The 16,653-nt window shown below is 63.9% G+C and overlaps 1 protein-coding gene across 1 annotated transcript; it reads left to right on the top strand.

Moving 5' to 3' along the window:
• Positions 1–7,093: 7,093 nt before the first annotated feature.
• KLHL30 (kelch like family member 30) lies at positions 7,094–15,519 on the top strand. The gene is made up of 7 exons (XM_032413203.1): positions 7,094–7,867; positions 9,097–9,232; positions 11,096–11,182; positions 11,676–11,831; positions 12,885–13,073; positions 13,689–13,834; positions 15,268–15,519. The coding sequence occupies exons 1-7, from the start codon at positions 7,094–7,096 to the stop codon at positions 15,517–15,519; spliced, it is 1,740 nt and encodes a 579-aa protein (XP_032269094.1).
• The last annotated feature ends 1,134 nt before the right edge of the window (positions 15,520–16,653 follow it).

Here is a 16,653-nt window from a genome sequence, read left to right as displayed (position 1 = left end):
GCCCCCTGCGTCCGCAGCGAGCGGAGAGCCGCCTGCGCCCAGAGGGAGTCCCGGCACTGGGTGGGCACCGAGCCCCAGGCCTGATCTGAGCTCCACGCAGTACCAGAGGCAACATCCTTACCCCACAGAGCCTCCCTTCCTCATCTGCAGAAGGGGGTGTCGTGCTGACCCGCCCACTCCCACGGTCTGGAGAGGGTGGACGGGTCCCCTGTGGGAGGGGTCTCCGTCCTGAGATGGAGCGGGGTGTAATGAGCAGGCCACCACCTCCAGGCTCCTGGTCCCCAGATGGGACTGAGCTAGATGGGGGCCGGTCTGCAGGACGCTATCGCTGCCCGGACCTGGCAGGGGGCAGGTCTGAGGGTGGGGCCGGGGAGCCCGGTGTCAAAGGTGCCAGACAGTCCGATGTCTCCCTCGCTCCTCCTGAGCCACCCGCAGGACTATGTTGTTCCAAGAACCTGGCCACGGAGGGGGGCCGGGAGGGGGTGGGCAGTGGACACAGGCCTGACCTCAGAGGTGGTGCCAGCCCAGGGTGCTCAGGAGAGCACCGGACAGGGGGCCAGCACACCTGACTTGGGGTGTCCCTACTCACTCCCCGGGGCCTTGGGCAAGTCCCTCCATGGCCTCAGGACTTTCTCAGGGGTGGGGTGGGACCAAAGCCAGCAGGGGGCACCCCACAATCATCCTGGGTTCCAGGAAGCTCTGGGGTCAGGGTGGGCTGCCAGAAGAGGGGTGAGGTGGTGGCTCAGACCCAGGTTTGAGGCCGGGGAGGAGGGAGAGGGAGCCTCTGCTGGGCACTCAGAGCTGACTCCCCAGATGCCCTTTTGCAGACTCTGCTTCCCAGGGGTCTGGGCAGTGGCCCCAGGGATTCTGAGTCCCTCAGCCGGGGCTGGTGCTGGGAAAGCTGTGTTTTTCTAAGGCGTTCCAGGTGATTCTGGTGCTTAGAGGCCTGGAAACCCCCAGCCCACTAGCAGCTCCCCTGTAGGGAGCAGGTGTTTCCTGCAGGAGTCAGAGGCTGACCCCAGCAAGGCCACACTCTCAGCTCTGAGGCCGGTTTGGTGCCTGTAAGCCTGTCGTCCAGTGGGCAAAAACCCAATAGCCCATATATAGGCATCCGGAGCTGCAGACCTCAGTGAGGTGATCTTTTTCATGGTGCAAACCCAGGAGCTCCCCCAAAAAGCTGGCAAAATCCCGGAGATACTGGAGAGAGGGAACCCCCTCTTTCTCCCTGGCCCATAAATGTGTGCTGGACAAAGACAAAGGAAAATAAAGGTGTACCAAAGGTGCTGAAAGAACACCACCTTTTTCCTCATGACTAGAATAATTACGGCTAACGACGCAGCTCTTCGCACCTCAATGCATAGGTTGAATGCAGAGTCAGTCTCTTCCTTTTTTTTTTAAGATTTTTATTTATTTATCAGAGAGAGAGAGAGATAGCTAGAGCCCACGAGTGGGGGGGGGCATGGGCAGAGGGCGAAGCAGACTCCCCGCTGAGCAGGGAGCCTGACACGGGGCTTGATCTCAGCACCCCGGGATCATGACCTGAGCTGAAGGCAGACGCTTAACCGACTGAGACACCCAGGTGCCCCTCTTCCTTCTTCTTTTAAATGACTCTGAAGTTCATTTGAAAGGAACAGTGAACAAGGACAACTGTGAGGCCGGCCTCCAAGAAGGCCCGCCCGGGACCCCGTCCCCATAGTGCATCCTGTGTCCCCCCCGCGGTGTACGGCAGAATATGGCAGAAGAGATGGCTCTCACTTCCAAGTAGGTAGTAAAGGCTCTCATCTTCGTTGCTCCCTTAGCTCTGGGGAAAGCCCGGGACCGTGCTGGAAGCAGCCCTGTAAGAGAGGCCCGTGCAGAGAGAAGTGAGGCCTCCCACCCCAGTCTGGCCCTCAGATGATGGCCGATCCCTTGGTGCCAACTAAGGACAGATCCTGAGGCAGAACCCCTGGCTAAAGTGCTCCCAGAGCCAGGAACCTGCGTGAGATCACAAGTGTTTGTTGTTTTAAGACTCTAGATTTTGGGGGAACCTGGGTGGCTCAGTCGTTAAGCATCTGCCTTTGGCTCAGGTCATGATCCCAGGGTCCTGGGATTGAGCCCCACGTCAGGCTCCCTGCTCAGCGGTGAGTCTGCTTCTCCCTCTGCCTCTCTGATCCCTCTAGCTCTCACTCTCTCAAATAAATAAATAAAATCTTAGAAGACACTAGATTTGGGGGTCATTTGTCATGCAGCAACAGATAACTAATACAGCAAACAAGATTGAAGTGGAAGAGTCATTTTAGATATGAAGACTCATAATTGTAGAGCAGTAGTCCATCAAACCAAGTGGTTCTGACCCCAAAATACCTTTCTCTCAGATCAACAAACCAGAACAGAGAAAGCTGAGACACTTCACACAGAAAACTTTGCCCTAAGACAAAGACGCCACAGCAAATCCGTGGGGGAAAGAAGGAATGGTCAATAGTAGTCCCCAGAGTGTTGGTAAACTATTTGAGGGTGGGGGGAGTAGGACGTTAGGGCAGCCCCTGCCCCCCCAAAAATCCCAGAGGGAATAAGAGATCCTGGAAGCAGGTAAAGCTCTAAAACCCCCGAGGAGGGGCTGGGCAGGACAGGTGCGCCGGATGGCCTCACCACCTGCGGGTGCCCTCCTGCTGGAGGAAGCGCCCCAGTCGCCATGCCAGCCTGCCCCCCGGAAGGTGCATCGAGCTGTAGAGATGAGCACACACCCTAACTCGGGGACTTCACCCTCTGACTCTGAATCACAGAGGCGGCACCGTATCATTTCTCATAGTCCAAAAGGACACGACCCAAATGTCCATTAATAGGAATGACTGGATGTCCCTTCGAATTCTTAAAGTGTGATATGGTCACAGTTTGATGAAATCGAAGATCCTATTTTCAAAGACCGATCGCATCAGAAACGCTGGGGCTGTAATATAAAACGGTAAAACAGGAGGTGCAAACACGCCCACCGCCGTCCGAACGTTGACGCGGGGAAGACCGGCGGGGGATTCCCGTGTGTTCATGGGGCTTGGCTTCTACCGGTCGAATTGTTCTGCTTCCTGTTTTCCTGTGTTTTCCAAATGCTCCACAAATGAACATGTGTTATTTTTATCATCATGAGAAGAAACAAGCAGCATATTTTTAAAGATTGCACCGCTCTGTAGCAATCTGTTGATAAAGATCTGTTTCCAGTGCCCGGTATCGAGTTTCCCAAACTGACTGGTCATGTGAGGCGCTAGGTCCGCTCTCCCCACGTTCCTTAGGCCTCCAGGGGAGGCGGCTCCTGGTGACAGGGGCCTGTCATCAGAATACCCTGTCCTCTTTCCTCCAGCCTGGGCTGGGCACACATTAACCCTTTGTGTTCTGGCTACAAGCACAGGAGCAGGAATGACGCCTCTGTTCCCCTCTAGTGGCCTCCCCAGGATGGTCCTGGAGACGTCCATGAGCGTCCCCCTTCCCTCTGCGACCACATGAGGCTGATGCTGAAGGCTAGCAGGGAGATCCTGGGACTATCTGAAGTGGGGGCTGGGCTGGGCTGGGCAGGACTGGGCTGGGCTGAGCTGGGCTGAACTAGGGTGAACTGAGCTGGGCTAGGCTGGGCTGAACTGGGCTGAGCTGGGTTGCGCTGGGCTGAACTGGGCTGACCTGGACTGGGCTGGCCTGGGCTGAACCGGGCAGACTGGGAAGGGATGAGCTGAGCTATGACCGAGCTGGGCAGGGCTGGGGAGGGCAGCATGGAATCAGGAAGCACAAGTGAGGAGAGTTTGGAAGCACCTTGCAAACCCCTCATCAGTCAGTTGTGGCCGCCATCTGTGTAAGGACTGAGTTCTAACCAGACCGCACACACTGTGAGAGCAGAACTGTGGCTCCGAGTTCACAGCCATCCCGTAGGGAGCAGGGCCAGTGGCTATGATGGCCAGACAGGGGTCACCTGTCCAGGACCCAAGCTGTCATGATATCCCGATACCCTTGAGAAATCACCTAACTTTGCCAGGAGTGGGGGCTGTCGCCCCGGGAGACTCCCCCACTGGAACCGCGTCAGGCCAGTCTCTGGGGGGGCAGCCGGAGGCCTTCGTCAGACTCAGCCTTCCCCGACCCTCCAGACTGGGGAACGGTGGTATTAGCAAGGCCCACGCGAGTGACGGAAAGGGGGGCGACAGGTGGAGGCCCTCACCTGGCCTCCCCGGGCTGCAGGCGCACACGCACGTCCTCGGCTGGGAAGCTTCGCTCTGACCGTTGGCAGGAGAGATGTCCAGAGACCCCCTCTCCGGGGCCCGGGTCCAGCTGGGTTCCAGCTGTGAGGGCTTCCCCTGTGACTGCTGTGAACCCAGAGCTGAGGGGGAGACTGCAGGCCGCCGCTGCTGTATTTTTAGATGACCCTATTTCTTTGCTACCTCTGGCTCTCACGACGAGTGAGGACGCCAGGGCCGCGCCAGGGCCGAAGCCACGCTGTGACCGGGAGCCTCGGGTCCAGTGTCCCTATCGCCAGCCCAGCGAAGCACTCAGGGATGCCTCCTTACCTCTCTGGGCCCCGCTTTAACCAACAAAGGCTTCCCGACCACCACTGCGGACCCCAAGTTTAGAAAGTCTTTGCTCACCAATCTGCATTTCCTTGTGATAGTCACTTTCCCCCGGTTGAGAGATGAACAAAAGGCCACTGGGGCACCTGTCAATGACCGTTAGAGAAGCGAGTACCCGTCAGGCCCTACGGACACCCAGGCCCTGAGCTGGGGCCTCCACACCCGCCCCGAGTCTCCAGCCCAGGCTCCACTATCCCCCCTGGAATGCTTCCTGCTGTCCGTCCTGGTCCCTGGGGTCCAGGAGACCTCAGCCTTCCTGACGGGGCCAGTGTGGGCTTTCAGAGCAGACAGCCTGGGAGGAGCATCACCTCTCTCCCTCCCCCACTCCCTCCCAATGCAGACAGTGCTAAAAATACCCTTCTGTCCATCCCCACGTGGTGCCCAGCCCAGCCCAGCCCAGCCCAGCCCAGCCCAGCAGGCCCTCCATGCCCCTCGCCGGCTGGGAAGTCTTATTCTCCGGCTTGAGTTCTCCAAGGTCCAGGGGCCGACTGAGAGGTAGGGTCCCAGGGGCTCTGGAGTGTAGGCATCGGGGAACGGAAGGTGGGATTTGGGGCAGGGAGCTGCAGGGGAGGGCAGGTTATGGTGGGATAACCTGCGGGGCATAAAGATCACACCGCTGGGTGTTTGGACACAGAGCCCCCAAGCCCCGGTCAAGCTGGGCCCCTTGGGGTACGGTGAGGGCTCAGCCGGCACACTGCCCTCGGTGTCCTGGCTGGAGAGGTGGGCAACGGGGAGGCCGACCACACACTCCAGCCGCAGCCGGGACCCCAGTGTCCAGTGCCCAGCCGCTGCTGGCTTCAGGCCCTTTGTGTCCTGCCCGCTGAAGCCCTCCTCGTTGCCGGCCTGGACAGGCACCAGGCTGAGGCTCTGAGACTCTCCGGAAGCCCCCACCCCGTTGGTTCTGGGACCTGAGGGTGGCAGGTGTCAGCAGACGCAGCTGAGGCCCCATGAGAAGGTGGGTGGGCACCCTGCCCACTGGCTCCCGGGGCTGTAGTAGCTACAGGGAACCCAGGGATGACAGGAATGTGAGGCCTGGGCAGTGGCCTTGGGCTCATCTTTTGTCCTCACTCGGCCAGAGGGCCTCCCTGGGAGGGGGTCGGGCAGGAGGGACGCTGGCCGGGGCCCCTGACCTGTCCTGTCCTGGCTGGGCTCCCTGGGTACTGCCCTGCTCTGTAGGGGCGCCAGTGGGGCGGGGGGTGCGGGGGGGTGCCTAAGCTCCCGCTTCCGGCGCCATAGCTCAGCAGGGCCCTCCCTGCCCCTTGGCACCCACAGTTCACGGTTCTCTTTTCAGGGCTTTGTTATTTTTTTTAAATTTTTTATTGTTATGTTAATCACCATACATTACATCATTAGTTTTTGATGTAGTGTTCCATGATTCATTGTTTGCATATAACACCCAGTCAGGGCTTCGTTATTTTGATCACACTTATTTCACCAAGGGTTTGGTCCCCGTGGCCCGCTGGCCCTTTTCCTTCCCTTTGACGGCTCTGGAGGGCGCCCCCTGGTGAACAGACCATGTCCCGGGGTGCAGCTTTTTTTAGGGGTTGCAGGTAGCTTCGGGTGAAATTTGGGGCAGCTTTCTTGGGGTAAAATGTCAGGAGTACATAAATGAATATGCACATAATTAAATAAGCCAGAAGTGGATTTGCTGAATCCAGTGATACGAACACTGATTCGAAATCGCTGTCCAGAGAGTTCCCCTTAGTTGTATTTGTCTTTAGCAACCTACACCCGGGGACCTGTAACCTGGGGGTTCGGCGCATAGGCCCCGAGCCTGGCTCCCCCATGTCCTAGCTGTGTGATCTTGGACAGGTGACGTGCTTGTGGTTCCCCCCTTCACAAGGACCCTGACAGCACCCACCACACAGGGTTTTCGTGCGGCCCACGTGAGGAGGGCACACCCCACCCTCGAGACACAGCCTGGCCCGTGGGGAGCACTGTGACCACAGAGCCCCTTTCCCCGCCGGCCTCTGGATCTGCAGCTGAGAAAACTGGGACCAAGGTCACCCAGCAAGGTCATGGCAGCCCAAGGCTCCACGTAACCGTGGACAGTGAGGATCGGTGGGGCAGGAAAGCTTCCAAAGGCCCTCATCATCCTCCCCAGCAAGGTCAGATCCGGGAGCAGGGGAATCCACTTGGAGGTGGGGGGCCACAGGGATCCCCAGGCTCCGGAGGGTCTGCTCTGCGTAGCCCAGAGCTGTGGAGGGGGCCGGGTGTGGTTTTCGCGCTGGCTTCGCTCTGCCCCGATTACCTGGCCGTGGGTAGGTCTCCGGCCCCCTCTGAGCCTCAGCCTTCTCACTGTAAAACGGGACTAACCCTGAGCCCACCGCACACCTGGGCATGGCTATGATGCTCAGCCAGGGCTGGTGGAAGGTGGAAAGGACTGAGGGCTGGAAGGATGGGCGACCCGGGTGGAGGAGCCGTGCCCGCCCGGCGGACCCTGCCCCCCTCTCTCCCCAGGATCCCGGCCGGCCGGCGTCTCTCCGCAGGGCCCCTCGCCGGCGCTGGCGGCCATGGTGCGGCACGTGGACGACCTGGATTTCCACCTGCCCTCGCACGCCCAGGACATGCTGGACGGCCTGCGGCGGCTGCGCTCGCAGCCCAAGCTGGCCGACGTCACGCTGCTGGTGGGGGGCCGGGAGCTGCCCTGCCACCGCGGCCTCCTGGCGCTCAGCAGCCCCTACTTCCACGCCATGTTTGCGGGCGACTTTGCCGAGAGCTTCTCGGCGCGCGTGGAGCTGCGGGACGTGGAGCCCGCGGTGGTGGGGCAGCTGGTGGACTTTGTGTACACGGGCCGGCTGACCGTCACGCAGGGCAACGTGGAGGCGCTGACCCGCACGGCCGCGCGCCTGCACTTCCCCGCCGTGCAGAAGGTCTGCGGCCGCTACCTGCAGCAGCAGCTGGACGCCACCAACTGCCTGGGCATCTGCGAGTTTGGGGAGCAGCAGGGGCTGCTGGGCGTGGCTGCCAAGGCCTGGGCCTTCCTGCGGGAGAACTTCGAGGCGGTGGCGCAGGAGGACGAGTTCCTGCAGCTGCCCCAGGACCGGCTGGCCACCTGTCTGGCCGGCGAGCTCCTGCAGGTGCAAGCGGAGCAGAGCCGGCTGGAGGCCCTGCTGCGCTGGGTGCGCCATGACCCGCCGGCCCGGGCCGCCCACCTGCCCGAGCTGCTCGGCCTGGTGCGCCTGGACGCCGTGCCCAGACCCTGTGTGCAGAGGCTGCTGGCCACCGAGCCGCTGATCCAGCAGTCAGAGGCGTGCCGGCTGGCCCTGTCGCAGGGCCGCGATGAGGTGAGCCAGGGGCGAGGAGGGGAGCCCCGGAGACCCCGACCTGCACGGGGGTGGAGAGCAGAGTGTGCCTATCCCCGACGCCCTGAGCCTTGCAGCTCCACCTGCCTTGGGCTGATTACCTGCGAGGGCATCACGATTCATCCCTGGTGCCCCTGTGTGTCCCACACCCTGGATGAGAGGGGAAGGGCAACCCACAAGCGACCGTCCGAATCCCGGTCAGAGCCCACAGCTTGGTGCGGACAAACCTGGAAACAGACCGAGGGCAGCGTGAGAAAGGCCAAAGCTGGGCTGGGGGCATCCTGGGCAAGGTGGCCAGTCAGGGGGGCTCTCCGGAGGAGGCAGCTCCTTACCTGGGCCTTAGAGGAGGGCTCGGAGCCCGGCAGGAGGGAAAACGGTGCAGGAAGTTGGCACAGCGTGTGTGCAGGCCGAGAGTGCTGCAGGCCACCTGCCCCTTAGGAACCCGCTCGAGCGTTCACGGGGTGCGCGTCCTGCTTGTGCTGCGGGGGGCATGGCAGGCAGGGCAGCTCCGGACACAGTGACAGACACAGACCCGATGAATCTGTCCGTGGCTGGGCAGCCTGCTCCGGGCCCTGCCTGGAGGAGCCCTCAGGAGCCAGGCCTGGGGACCCAGCTCGGGCCAGGGTCGGGGTGTGGGGTGGCGAAGCGCTACCCCGTGCTGTGGTCCGGCACTGCCAGGCACAGTGGGCCGGCCTGGTGCCACCAGGCCACCTTGGAATTGCTGCTGTGGGAGGTGCAGGCCTCGTGGGGGAGGGCCGGACACGCAGGGGAGTCCTGGGGGCCTGGGAGCTCCGAGCAGTGGCCACTTGCCAACCAGAGTGGAAGCCTCCGGCGTTTCCCACCCAGCCAGGGCCATCCGAGTTCGGCACGCCGCACGCTGGCCCAGGGGAGGAACTGGGGACGGAGTTGGGGTTGGCTCCAAAGATGGGTACGGGGGGACTGCTGGGAGGGAACAGCGCTCAGGTTTGGGGCACACGTGCACCTGCCGCCCCACCTCTTCCCGTCCTGAGCGTTTGCCGCCATGCCTGGCCCCAGACAACCACGGCGCGCACGCACACACACGCACACACGCGTGTGCACACACACAGGCTCACAGCACCCCATGCGTGTGCACACACACAGCTGCTCCACCAAAGCCCTGCCCCAGAGAAGGCCCCCGAGGCCGCCGGCGCCCGCTCCTCGCCCCTCTGACGCAGCCTTCCTGCCCGCAGGCTCTGCTCGCCCTCCCGCAGAAGCTGGAGGAGGTGCTGGTGGTGGTGGGGGGGCGGGCCCTGGAGGAGGACGAGGAGGGCGCCGAGGAGCCCGCCCCCCACCCCAGGAACTTCGCCTTCTACAACAGCAAGGCCAGTGAGTAGCCCGCACGCTGTCCCTGCGGCCCGCGAGCCCCTCGTGTCGCCGTGCAGGTGGGGGGGTGAGGTGCTCACAGGGAGGGGGGCTGCAGGAGAGCCTAGAGGCCAGCGCAGGGGGAGGGGAGGCTGACAGCCGGGGCACGGTGGCCCCCTCACCCTCCAGCCACAGCCCCCAACTTTGGCCTTTTTGGGCCCCGGAGCCCAGGGTAAAGGGTTCTGCTGCCCCAAACGCCCTGCGTGCCCAACGGAACCCTGGCCCCAAGGGGAGAACGGGGAGCTGGGGTGCAGTGGCCTGGACGGTAGGAGCCCAGGGACTAGGTCAGCTCAAACAGGGTTCTAATTCCAGCCTTTGAGCCGCTCACTTCACAGCCCCAAACCTGTTCCTCCTTTGTGGATGGGGCTCCTCACGTAGCTGGGATGCAGACCCAACGGGCACGGACTGGGCCTCTCCTGCCTGGGGCCCCATCACAGGGTCGCCCGGGAAAGGGGGAAGGGTGGGGGGGCAGCAGGGTCTCTGGAGGGGCCACGTTGGCCCTGGGAAGCTCTTCTGAAAGCTCTGAGGAGTATTGGCAGGTGTCCCGGGCCCACTGGGCCAGTCACCAGCCACCCCCATGGCGTCAGCGGCTGGCGGGCTCTGGGCAGCATGAGGCCGGCTGTCCCAGGTCAGGGGCTGACGAGGGGATTTGGGGGCTGACGTCAGGAGATGAGCTCTGCTGGCTGCACCCGGGAGCAGCTGTCCCTCCACCCCCAAGGGGAGGACAGCAGGGGCACGCTGGCAGGCAAAGGCCTGGTGACCGCCGGGCCGTCCCCACCCTGGGGTGACACAGACATGAGTCAGGGGGACACGCAGTCCCTGCCCAGAGGGCAAGTGCCCAGCAAGGCCGGAGTTCTGCATGTCCCAAAGATGGTCGCAGATAGTACACAGAATCTTCCCGGGGGAACTCCCCGAGGCCTGGGTCTTCCTCACAGCCTTCCATGAGCACCCAAAATGTGTCCGTTGGCTCGGACACTCCCACATAGATTCTCATTTTTATTTTTTCAAACATTTTCTCATCTCTTGTCTCAGTTTACCCTCATGTAGCTCCTTGAGTGTGGCCCAAGTTGGGTGCATGACTCTGTCCCTCGCCGTAGTGACAATAATCCTCAGGTCCGCTGATGGAGTAGTGGCCCCATGACAGATGCAGGTCGTCTATACTCCTCCCCCCACACCTCCCAGTGAGGTGGGAGCTACCCCCCTCGACAGAAGATGAAACTGAGGTCATGGGTCCCCAGGGCCACACAGCAGTACACCAGAGCGGGGGTCTGGACTCTCCCTGGGTGCTGCAAGGCCCGTGTCCTGCCCTGTGTGACCCCTGCATGCCCATGCTGCACACAGCACAGAGGGTGCTCAGGGCGAAGAAATGAGCGATGAATGAGGAACGAGTGAATGAATGATGTTTGTGTTCTAACCCACTAGGGACCAGAGGTCAGGCCCTTTAACCCCTTACCCTATCTGAGAGGTGGGACCCAACCCAGGGGCCAAAAGATCCCTTTGGGGTCAGTGAGGTCACCTCCTGCCCCCAGAGCCCAGGCCACCTCCCCGCACACCCCAGGTGCAGTCTTGTGTCCGGTCTGCGTGCTGGGCTCCAGGGGGCGGCGTGGGGAGGTGGGGGCCGCTGCGAGCCAGACCCGGCAGGGGCACGTGGAGCAGCCGGGGTGTCACCCCACCCCCCAACTGCGGCCCGCCGAGTCCGGCCGCTTGCTCCTCCCCAGGTGAGGGAACACCCCTGCACCCGCGTGGGAAGAGGCGCTGAGGGGCGAGGGGAGGCCCCAGCAGCGAGCTCAGCCACCCTGACCCTCTGCCTCTCTCCCTTCCGGCCAGAGAGGTGGATGGCGCTCCCGGACTTCCCCGACTACCACAAGTGGGGCTTCTCCCTGGCCGTGCTGAACAACACCGTCTACGTCACAGGTGGGTTCCCGGCAGCGCCGTCTGGGGAGCTGATCACCGTGACGCCACCGAGAACCAGCTGTCCCCTCCGGCTCAGGCAGGACTCTTCCAGACATTTCCGTGACATGAAAACAAGGACATTTAAAATCCACGGGTCCACACGTGGGCGCAGGGGACCGTTCCGTGTTCTGACATGGAAAGCCGGGGTGGACTCACTAGGCTCCCTCAGCCAGGGCCCCCCAGAAGGAGCTGTGTGACGGGCAGGCGGGTCACCCTGCTCTTTGGTATCTGAGAACTTAGGGGCCCGTGTACAGTTTGGTTGGTGAAACAGTTACCACTGATGAAGATCTGAACCCACGGATCTTGTCCTCCCTGTTTACGGGGCAGGGAGGGACCCGTGCCACCTACGGTCCCACCCCCGGGCCCAGCATGGGGAGAAGGAGACAGGACCCCCAGTACCCAGCCCCCACTAGCCTGGACACCCCAGGCCGAGGGGACAGAACCTCTCCTACAGGTGGCTCCCGGGGCACCAAGACAGACACCTGGTCAACCACCCAGGCCTGGTGCTTCCCTCTGAAGGAGGCCACGTGGAAGCCGGTGGCACCCATGCTGAAGGCCCGCACCAACCACGCCAGCGCCGCGCTCAACGGGGAGGTCTACGCCATTGGCGGTAAGGCCTCTCTCTCCGCCGGCCCCGGGCAGCCTCCTGCTCGTTGCAGCCCCCTCGCCCCCTCTGGGAGCCTCTCAGTCCCGCAACAATGGCTCCCCACCCCCAGGCCCCCCCCCGGGACCAGAGAGGCCCCCCCCCCCCCACCCCCGGCCTCAGGGACCGCAGAGGCCTGCTCCCCCATTCCTGCCCTCAGGAGCCCACCGTCTGGCTAACCCGCCCCCACCAGGGCGCCTGGCCAGGCTGGGCCACCTGCCGTCTGCATGTCCCGGCGTGAGGCTCAGGCATGAGGCTCCGCGGCCAGCTCCCGCAAGGACTCTGACAGCAGAGCGATGACGGGGCGGGCTGGGGCCTTGAGCTGCCCGCAGGGCCGAACACTCCCGTACCCAGAGCCGTGGGCTCAGCCCTCCGCTCAGGGTCACCCCCTCTATGGAGTCCCTGGGGTGAGGAGACCCACAGTGGTTCCCCCTTTGCTGTCATCTTTGCTCCCACCCTGCCCCCAGCCTGAGCACAGAGGCCCACCTTATCCCCTTGACACCCCAGAGCTGTGGCAAGGGTCACCCCAGGGACACTTATGGTCCGATAAATATTGAAAAACAAAATGACTGTGGCTGAGCAAGAGTTTCCCAAGGCCCCTGTGGGTGACAGACTGGCCGTGAGGCCACAGCTGGGTGCCCCACCTGCCCTGGGCAGCCCCTTTCGCCCCCATGGCTGCCGAGCCCGAGCTGAGAGCAGAGAGCGCACACAAGGTCCTGAGCCCAAGGCCGGGGCGGGGGGGGGGCACCTAGGCGTGGCCCTGGGGTCCCCGTCGTGCAGTCTGGACTCGAGTGTTCCCGGGCCCAGGTGCCCACACCCACGCCCCTGGTGTGGCCTCGGGCCAGCGGCCTTGCCTCGGTTCCCTCGCTGTGCAAGGGGTAAGTCACGAGCCTGGCGAGGCCGCGCCCTCCTTCCCTCACCCCTCCCCGCCCCTCCTAGGGTGCCCGCTGCCGCCTCCGCGCGTGCAGGGCCCCTCCCTCGGCCCGGCCCGGCGGCCCTGACCCGCACCCCGCCCGGCAGGCACCACTCTGGACGCGGTGGAGGTGGAGAGCTATGACCCCTACACGGACGCCTGGACGCCCGGCAGCCCCGCCCTCAAGTACGTCAGCAACTTCTCGGCGGCCGGCTGCGGGGGCCGGCTGTACCTGGTGGGGTCCCGCGCCTGCAAGTACACCCCGCTGGCTCTGCAGAGCTACAACCCCATCACAGGTGGGGGCACGGCCGCCACGCCCCCCGACGTGGGGCTGGGTGCCAGCGGCGGACGGGGGGGCCCTGGGGACGGGGGCGGGGGGCAGGGAGCAGGCAGCCACAGGCCTCTTACCCATGGCCACAGCCCCAGCAGAGGTGGACGAGGCAGCGGAGGAGGGCAGGGGCCCAGGGGGCAGGGAACCAGGCCTGGTGGCAGGGTGCCCGGGGCAGGGGACGGGGAGCCCATCTGCGGGTCCCGAAGCTGCCTGGCTGTGACGTCTGCCTGGAACCGGCCCCAGGGGCCAGGAGCAGGGGCCCAGGCCTGCAAGTCTTGGTGGACACCGGCTTTGGCTCCGGGCTCCGTGCCAGGGTTGGGCTCCAGGGGGGGCTCTCCCTGGCTCGGTGGCCTTCCTGCCCTGTCTCTCCCCCCCCTCCCCCTCTCACCCTCTGGATGGTGATGATCACAGAACCCATTTTGCAGGGTGGGTGTGAGAGAGAGGCCTTACCAGGTGGGTCCCATGGGAGACCGAAGGGACCGAGGGTCAGGTGGGGCCCCTAGTCCCCCGACCGGGCCGACGGACGGGAAAGAGGCAGAGGCCCCCTGGTGAGGGTGGGCCCGGTGCGTTGTCCCCGCAGACGCGTGGAGCGTGATCGCCTCGCCCTTCCTCCCCAAGTACCTGTCCTCGCCGCGCTGTGCCGCGCTGCAGGGGGCCCTCTACCTGGTCGGCGACAACACTAAGAAGGTCTACGTGTACGACCCTGGGGCCAACCTGTGGCAGAAGGTGGGTCTCAGCCTCACCTCCCAGGGCGACACCCCCCCACCCGGGACCCCTGACGCTGCAGAGAGCCGGCCTGGGGATGGTGGGGCCTGGGGATGTCACCACAGTGAAGGGACTGATGAGGCCCAGAGCCCGGGCGGAGCCCCGGTGAGGACAGGAGAGCCAAGGACCGGGGGCTCCTGGTCACCGTGGTGCTCTGCCCCAGCACGGGGTGGTCTGTTCTTCTCCAGGAGCAAAACCAGGCTCAGCCCGGAGTGTTGCAGGGACAGCCTGGTGTTGGCCAGGCCCCGGAGGGTGTCTCCCACCCATGGGGGTGGCCGAGCAGGGAAGGGGACCCCTTGACTGTGAGGAGAGTGGGAGCAACCAGCTCCTTGGTGCCCCATTTCCCTCCTTGCTATCACTTCTGCCACTGAGAGAGCCCTGCTGGGCATCTCAAGCCTTAGTCTTTCTCTGCGCTTCTTCTGGAGAAAGAGGAAGGATGGTGCCCAGTGCCCATGGCGGTGGTCTCAGCACTAGCCCAACAGCCCGGGCCCGCCCCACCTGCCCTGAGTCTCAGTTCCTGGAGGCCAGAGGAGGTGGACTGTTCCCTGCCCTCACCCCGGCCCTGGCCGGCTGGCCCACAGCGGGGCCTCTGCCATCCTGCCGCCTGCAGCTGTCCCCTGGCATCAGCGCCCAGCTGACTGGAGGCTCCCATTACTGTGGCAAGACAGGTGCAGGGTGGGTCCTGCCAGGCCGGCTCTTTCTGGGCCCTCCCAGCTGGACCATGGCCAGGCCTCGGCAGGGCCCATGCCACTGCTCTGGGGGGCATCCCAGCCATGAGGGGCTCCACTTTGCCTTCTCCAGGCCTGAGGGGAGGGGGGCTGGCTGCCCATGACCGCCTTCATGTGCAGGCCACAGACGGGCCTCTTCCTTCCCACGCACACTGGGCTCTTCCAGAAGGATCCACATCTCTCTCTGGCCTCTGGCTCTCACCTCACAGCCCCAGCCCAGGCCATGGGCCGAGGCAGGAGGTACGGGGGCAAAGTGAGGCTCCCAAGGCATGAACGGCCCCTCGTGTGTGTGTGTGTGTATGTGTGTGTGTGTGTGTGTGTGTGTGTGTGTGTCAGAGCTGAGGCCACGTCTCTCCCCTCCAAGAGAGCAACCGTGAGTCAGAGCCCGGCCCAGAACTTGCCCCGGGAGGCAGCTCCAGGCTCGGGCTTCCATGCCCCCCAGCCCATCTGACACCCCGACTTCACATATGACTGAATTGGGGCCTGGGAAAGCAAGGGGCCTGGAAATGTGGTCCCGGAAGATGTGGGCCGGAGGGGAGAGCGCTGGGGTCTCCCCACTAAAGGGACAGCCTGGGTGGGGTGCAGGGAGCAGGACAGGGCGCTGGCTGTCCTCTCTGCGTGGCGCCCGCCCCCGCCCCCGGGGCCCTGACCGCTGCCCGCCCGCAGGTGCAGTCCCTGCACAGCTTGCACGAGAACGGGGCGCTCGTGCCGCTGGGCGACACGCTGTATGCGACCGGCGGCCGCTGGCAGGGCATGGACGGCGACTACCACGTGGAGATGGAGGCCTATGACCGGGGGCGCGACGCCTGGACCCGCCACGGCTCCCTGCCCCGCCTCTGGCTCTACCACGGGGCCTCTACCGTCTTTCTGGACGTGTCCAAGTGGACCCAGCCCTTCAGCCCGGCCCAGGAGCCCTGAGCAGCTCCTCGTCACACGGGGGCAGGGCCTGGCTGTGCCCCGACCCCGAGGGATGGCCCCCCTTGGGGTTGTGCTTGTTTGTTCACTCGGTGCTGGGCTCGGGCCACCAGGGACATCAGAGGACACAGCCTGGGTCCCCACAGCCACCGCACTAACTGCACGCAGTGAGGGCTTGGACTCCGGCCGCCCGCATGGAGGGGAGAAGCTGCTCTCTTGCCCACGGCGGGTCTGAGGCCTCAGACACAGGAGCCAAGGGGCCCCGGGGGTCGCACTGAGACAGCACTCCGAATGGTGGCCGTCCCCGGCCGGGGGGTCCCACCCGTGGCTTCTGATGGTGTTGCACAAGGGAGGAGTGGCCCAGGAAGCTGCATCACAGAGCAAAGGTCCTGGGGTGCGTGGGCACCGGGCCTCTGCGAGCCTGTTCTGCCTGGCCCTCAGCTGTGTGACCACAGCCGGCAGCTGCCCCTCTCTGGGCCTCAGGTTCCACGTCCATTATGCACTGGGAAGGAAGGAGGCAGGGCGTGGGGTCAGGAGAGAGGGTCCGCTGTCTCTGTGGGGGTTGAGGGAGAGAGGGTGAGCGAAGGCTTCCCAGGGAGGTGAGCAGGAAGGCATGCTCTCTGACCAGGATCTCCCCTGTTTCTTGGGGTGGTTTTCTCCAATGTAAGAATGAAAGTCCCAGCAGTGGGCCCACGAGGGGAGAGGGTGGGGTCCTGCAGGGATTTCTCGGGACGCCTCTTGGGCACGTTGGTGCCTCGCTCCCAGGTGGCCTCCTAAGCGAGGGTAGCGCCCAATGGGCTCCCCTACCAGCATGCAGTGTGACTCAGGGTTCCTCGGGGCTGTCCCCCACCCCCTGAGTCTGACTGGGGTCCCACGGAGAACTGGTACAACACCCCCCCCACTCCTTCTCACTGGTCCTTAACAAGGTATCCCACTGAAGGACTCTCACTGGTGCTAAGTGGCCCTCCCCCTTTGTTGCGAACTTCATTGAGGCACACGGGGCTACAAGTCGGGGGTCCTAGGTCCAGCCTGGCTCCAGCCCTGGCACTGACCGTCTGGGGCCTCGGGAGCTCCCGCCTCCCTCTGGACTGAATTTCCTCTCCTTGAAGGCTCGTCTTTGAAACCCCCTGGGGACCA

This window comes from Phoca vitulina, unplaced genomic scaffold (assembly GCF_004348235.1).
Source record: "Phoca vitulina isolate PV1807 unplaced genomic scaffold, GSC_HSeal_1.0 scaffold1, whole genome shotgun sequence".
In the NCBI taxonomy this organism is placed as follows: Eukaryota; Metazoa; Chordata; class Mammalia; order Carnivora; family Phocidae; genus Phoca; species Phoca vitulina.
The sequence above is the reverse complement of the archived record's forward strand: the minus strand, read 5'-3'. Positions and strand labels throughout refer to the sequence as shown.

What these genes read in the sequence shown, in the direction of transcription:
- KLHL30 (XM_032413203.1), top strand. Translation starts at nt 7,094, where the DNA reads ATGGTGCGGCACGTGGACGACCTGGATTTCCACCTGCCCTCGCACGCC. An exon ending in CTTCTACAACAGCAAGGCCA is followed by an intron (nt 9,233 to 11,095) that starts GTGAGTAGCCCG and finishes CCTTCCGGCCAG; the next exon opens with AGAGGTGGATGGCGCTCCCG. An exon ending in GGGCCAACCTGTGGCAGAAG is followed by an intron (nt 13,835 to 15,267) that starts GTGGGTCTCAGC and finishes GCCCGCCCGCAG; the next exon opens with GTGCAGTCCCTGCACAGCTT.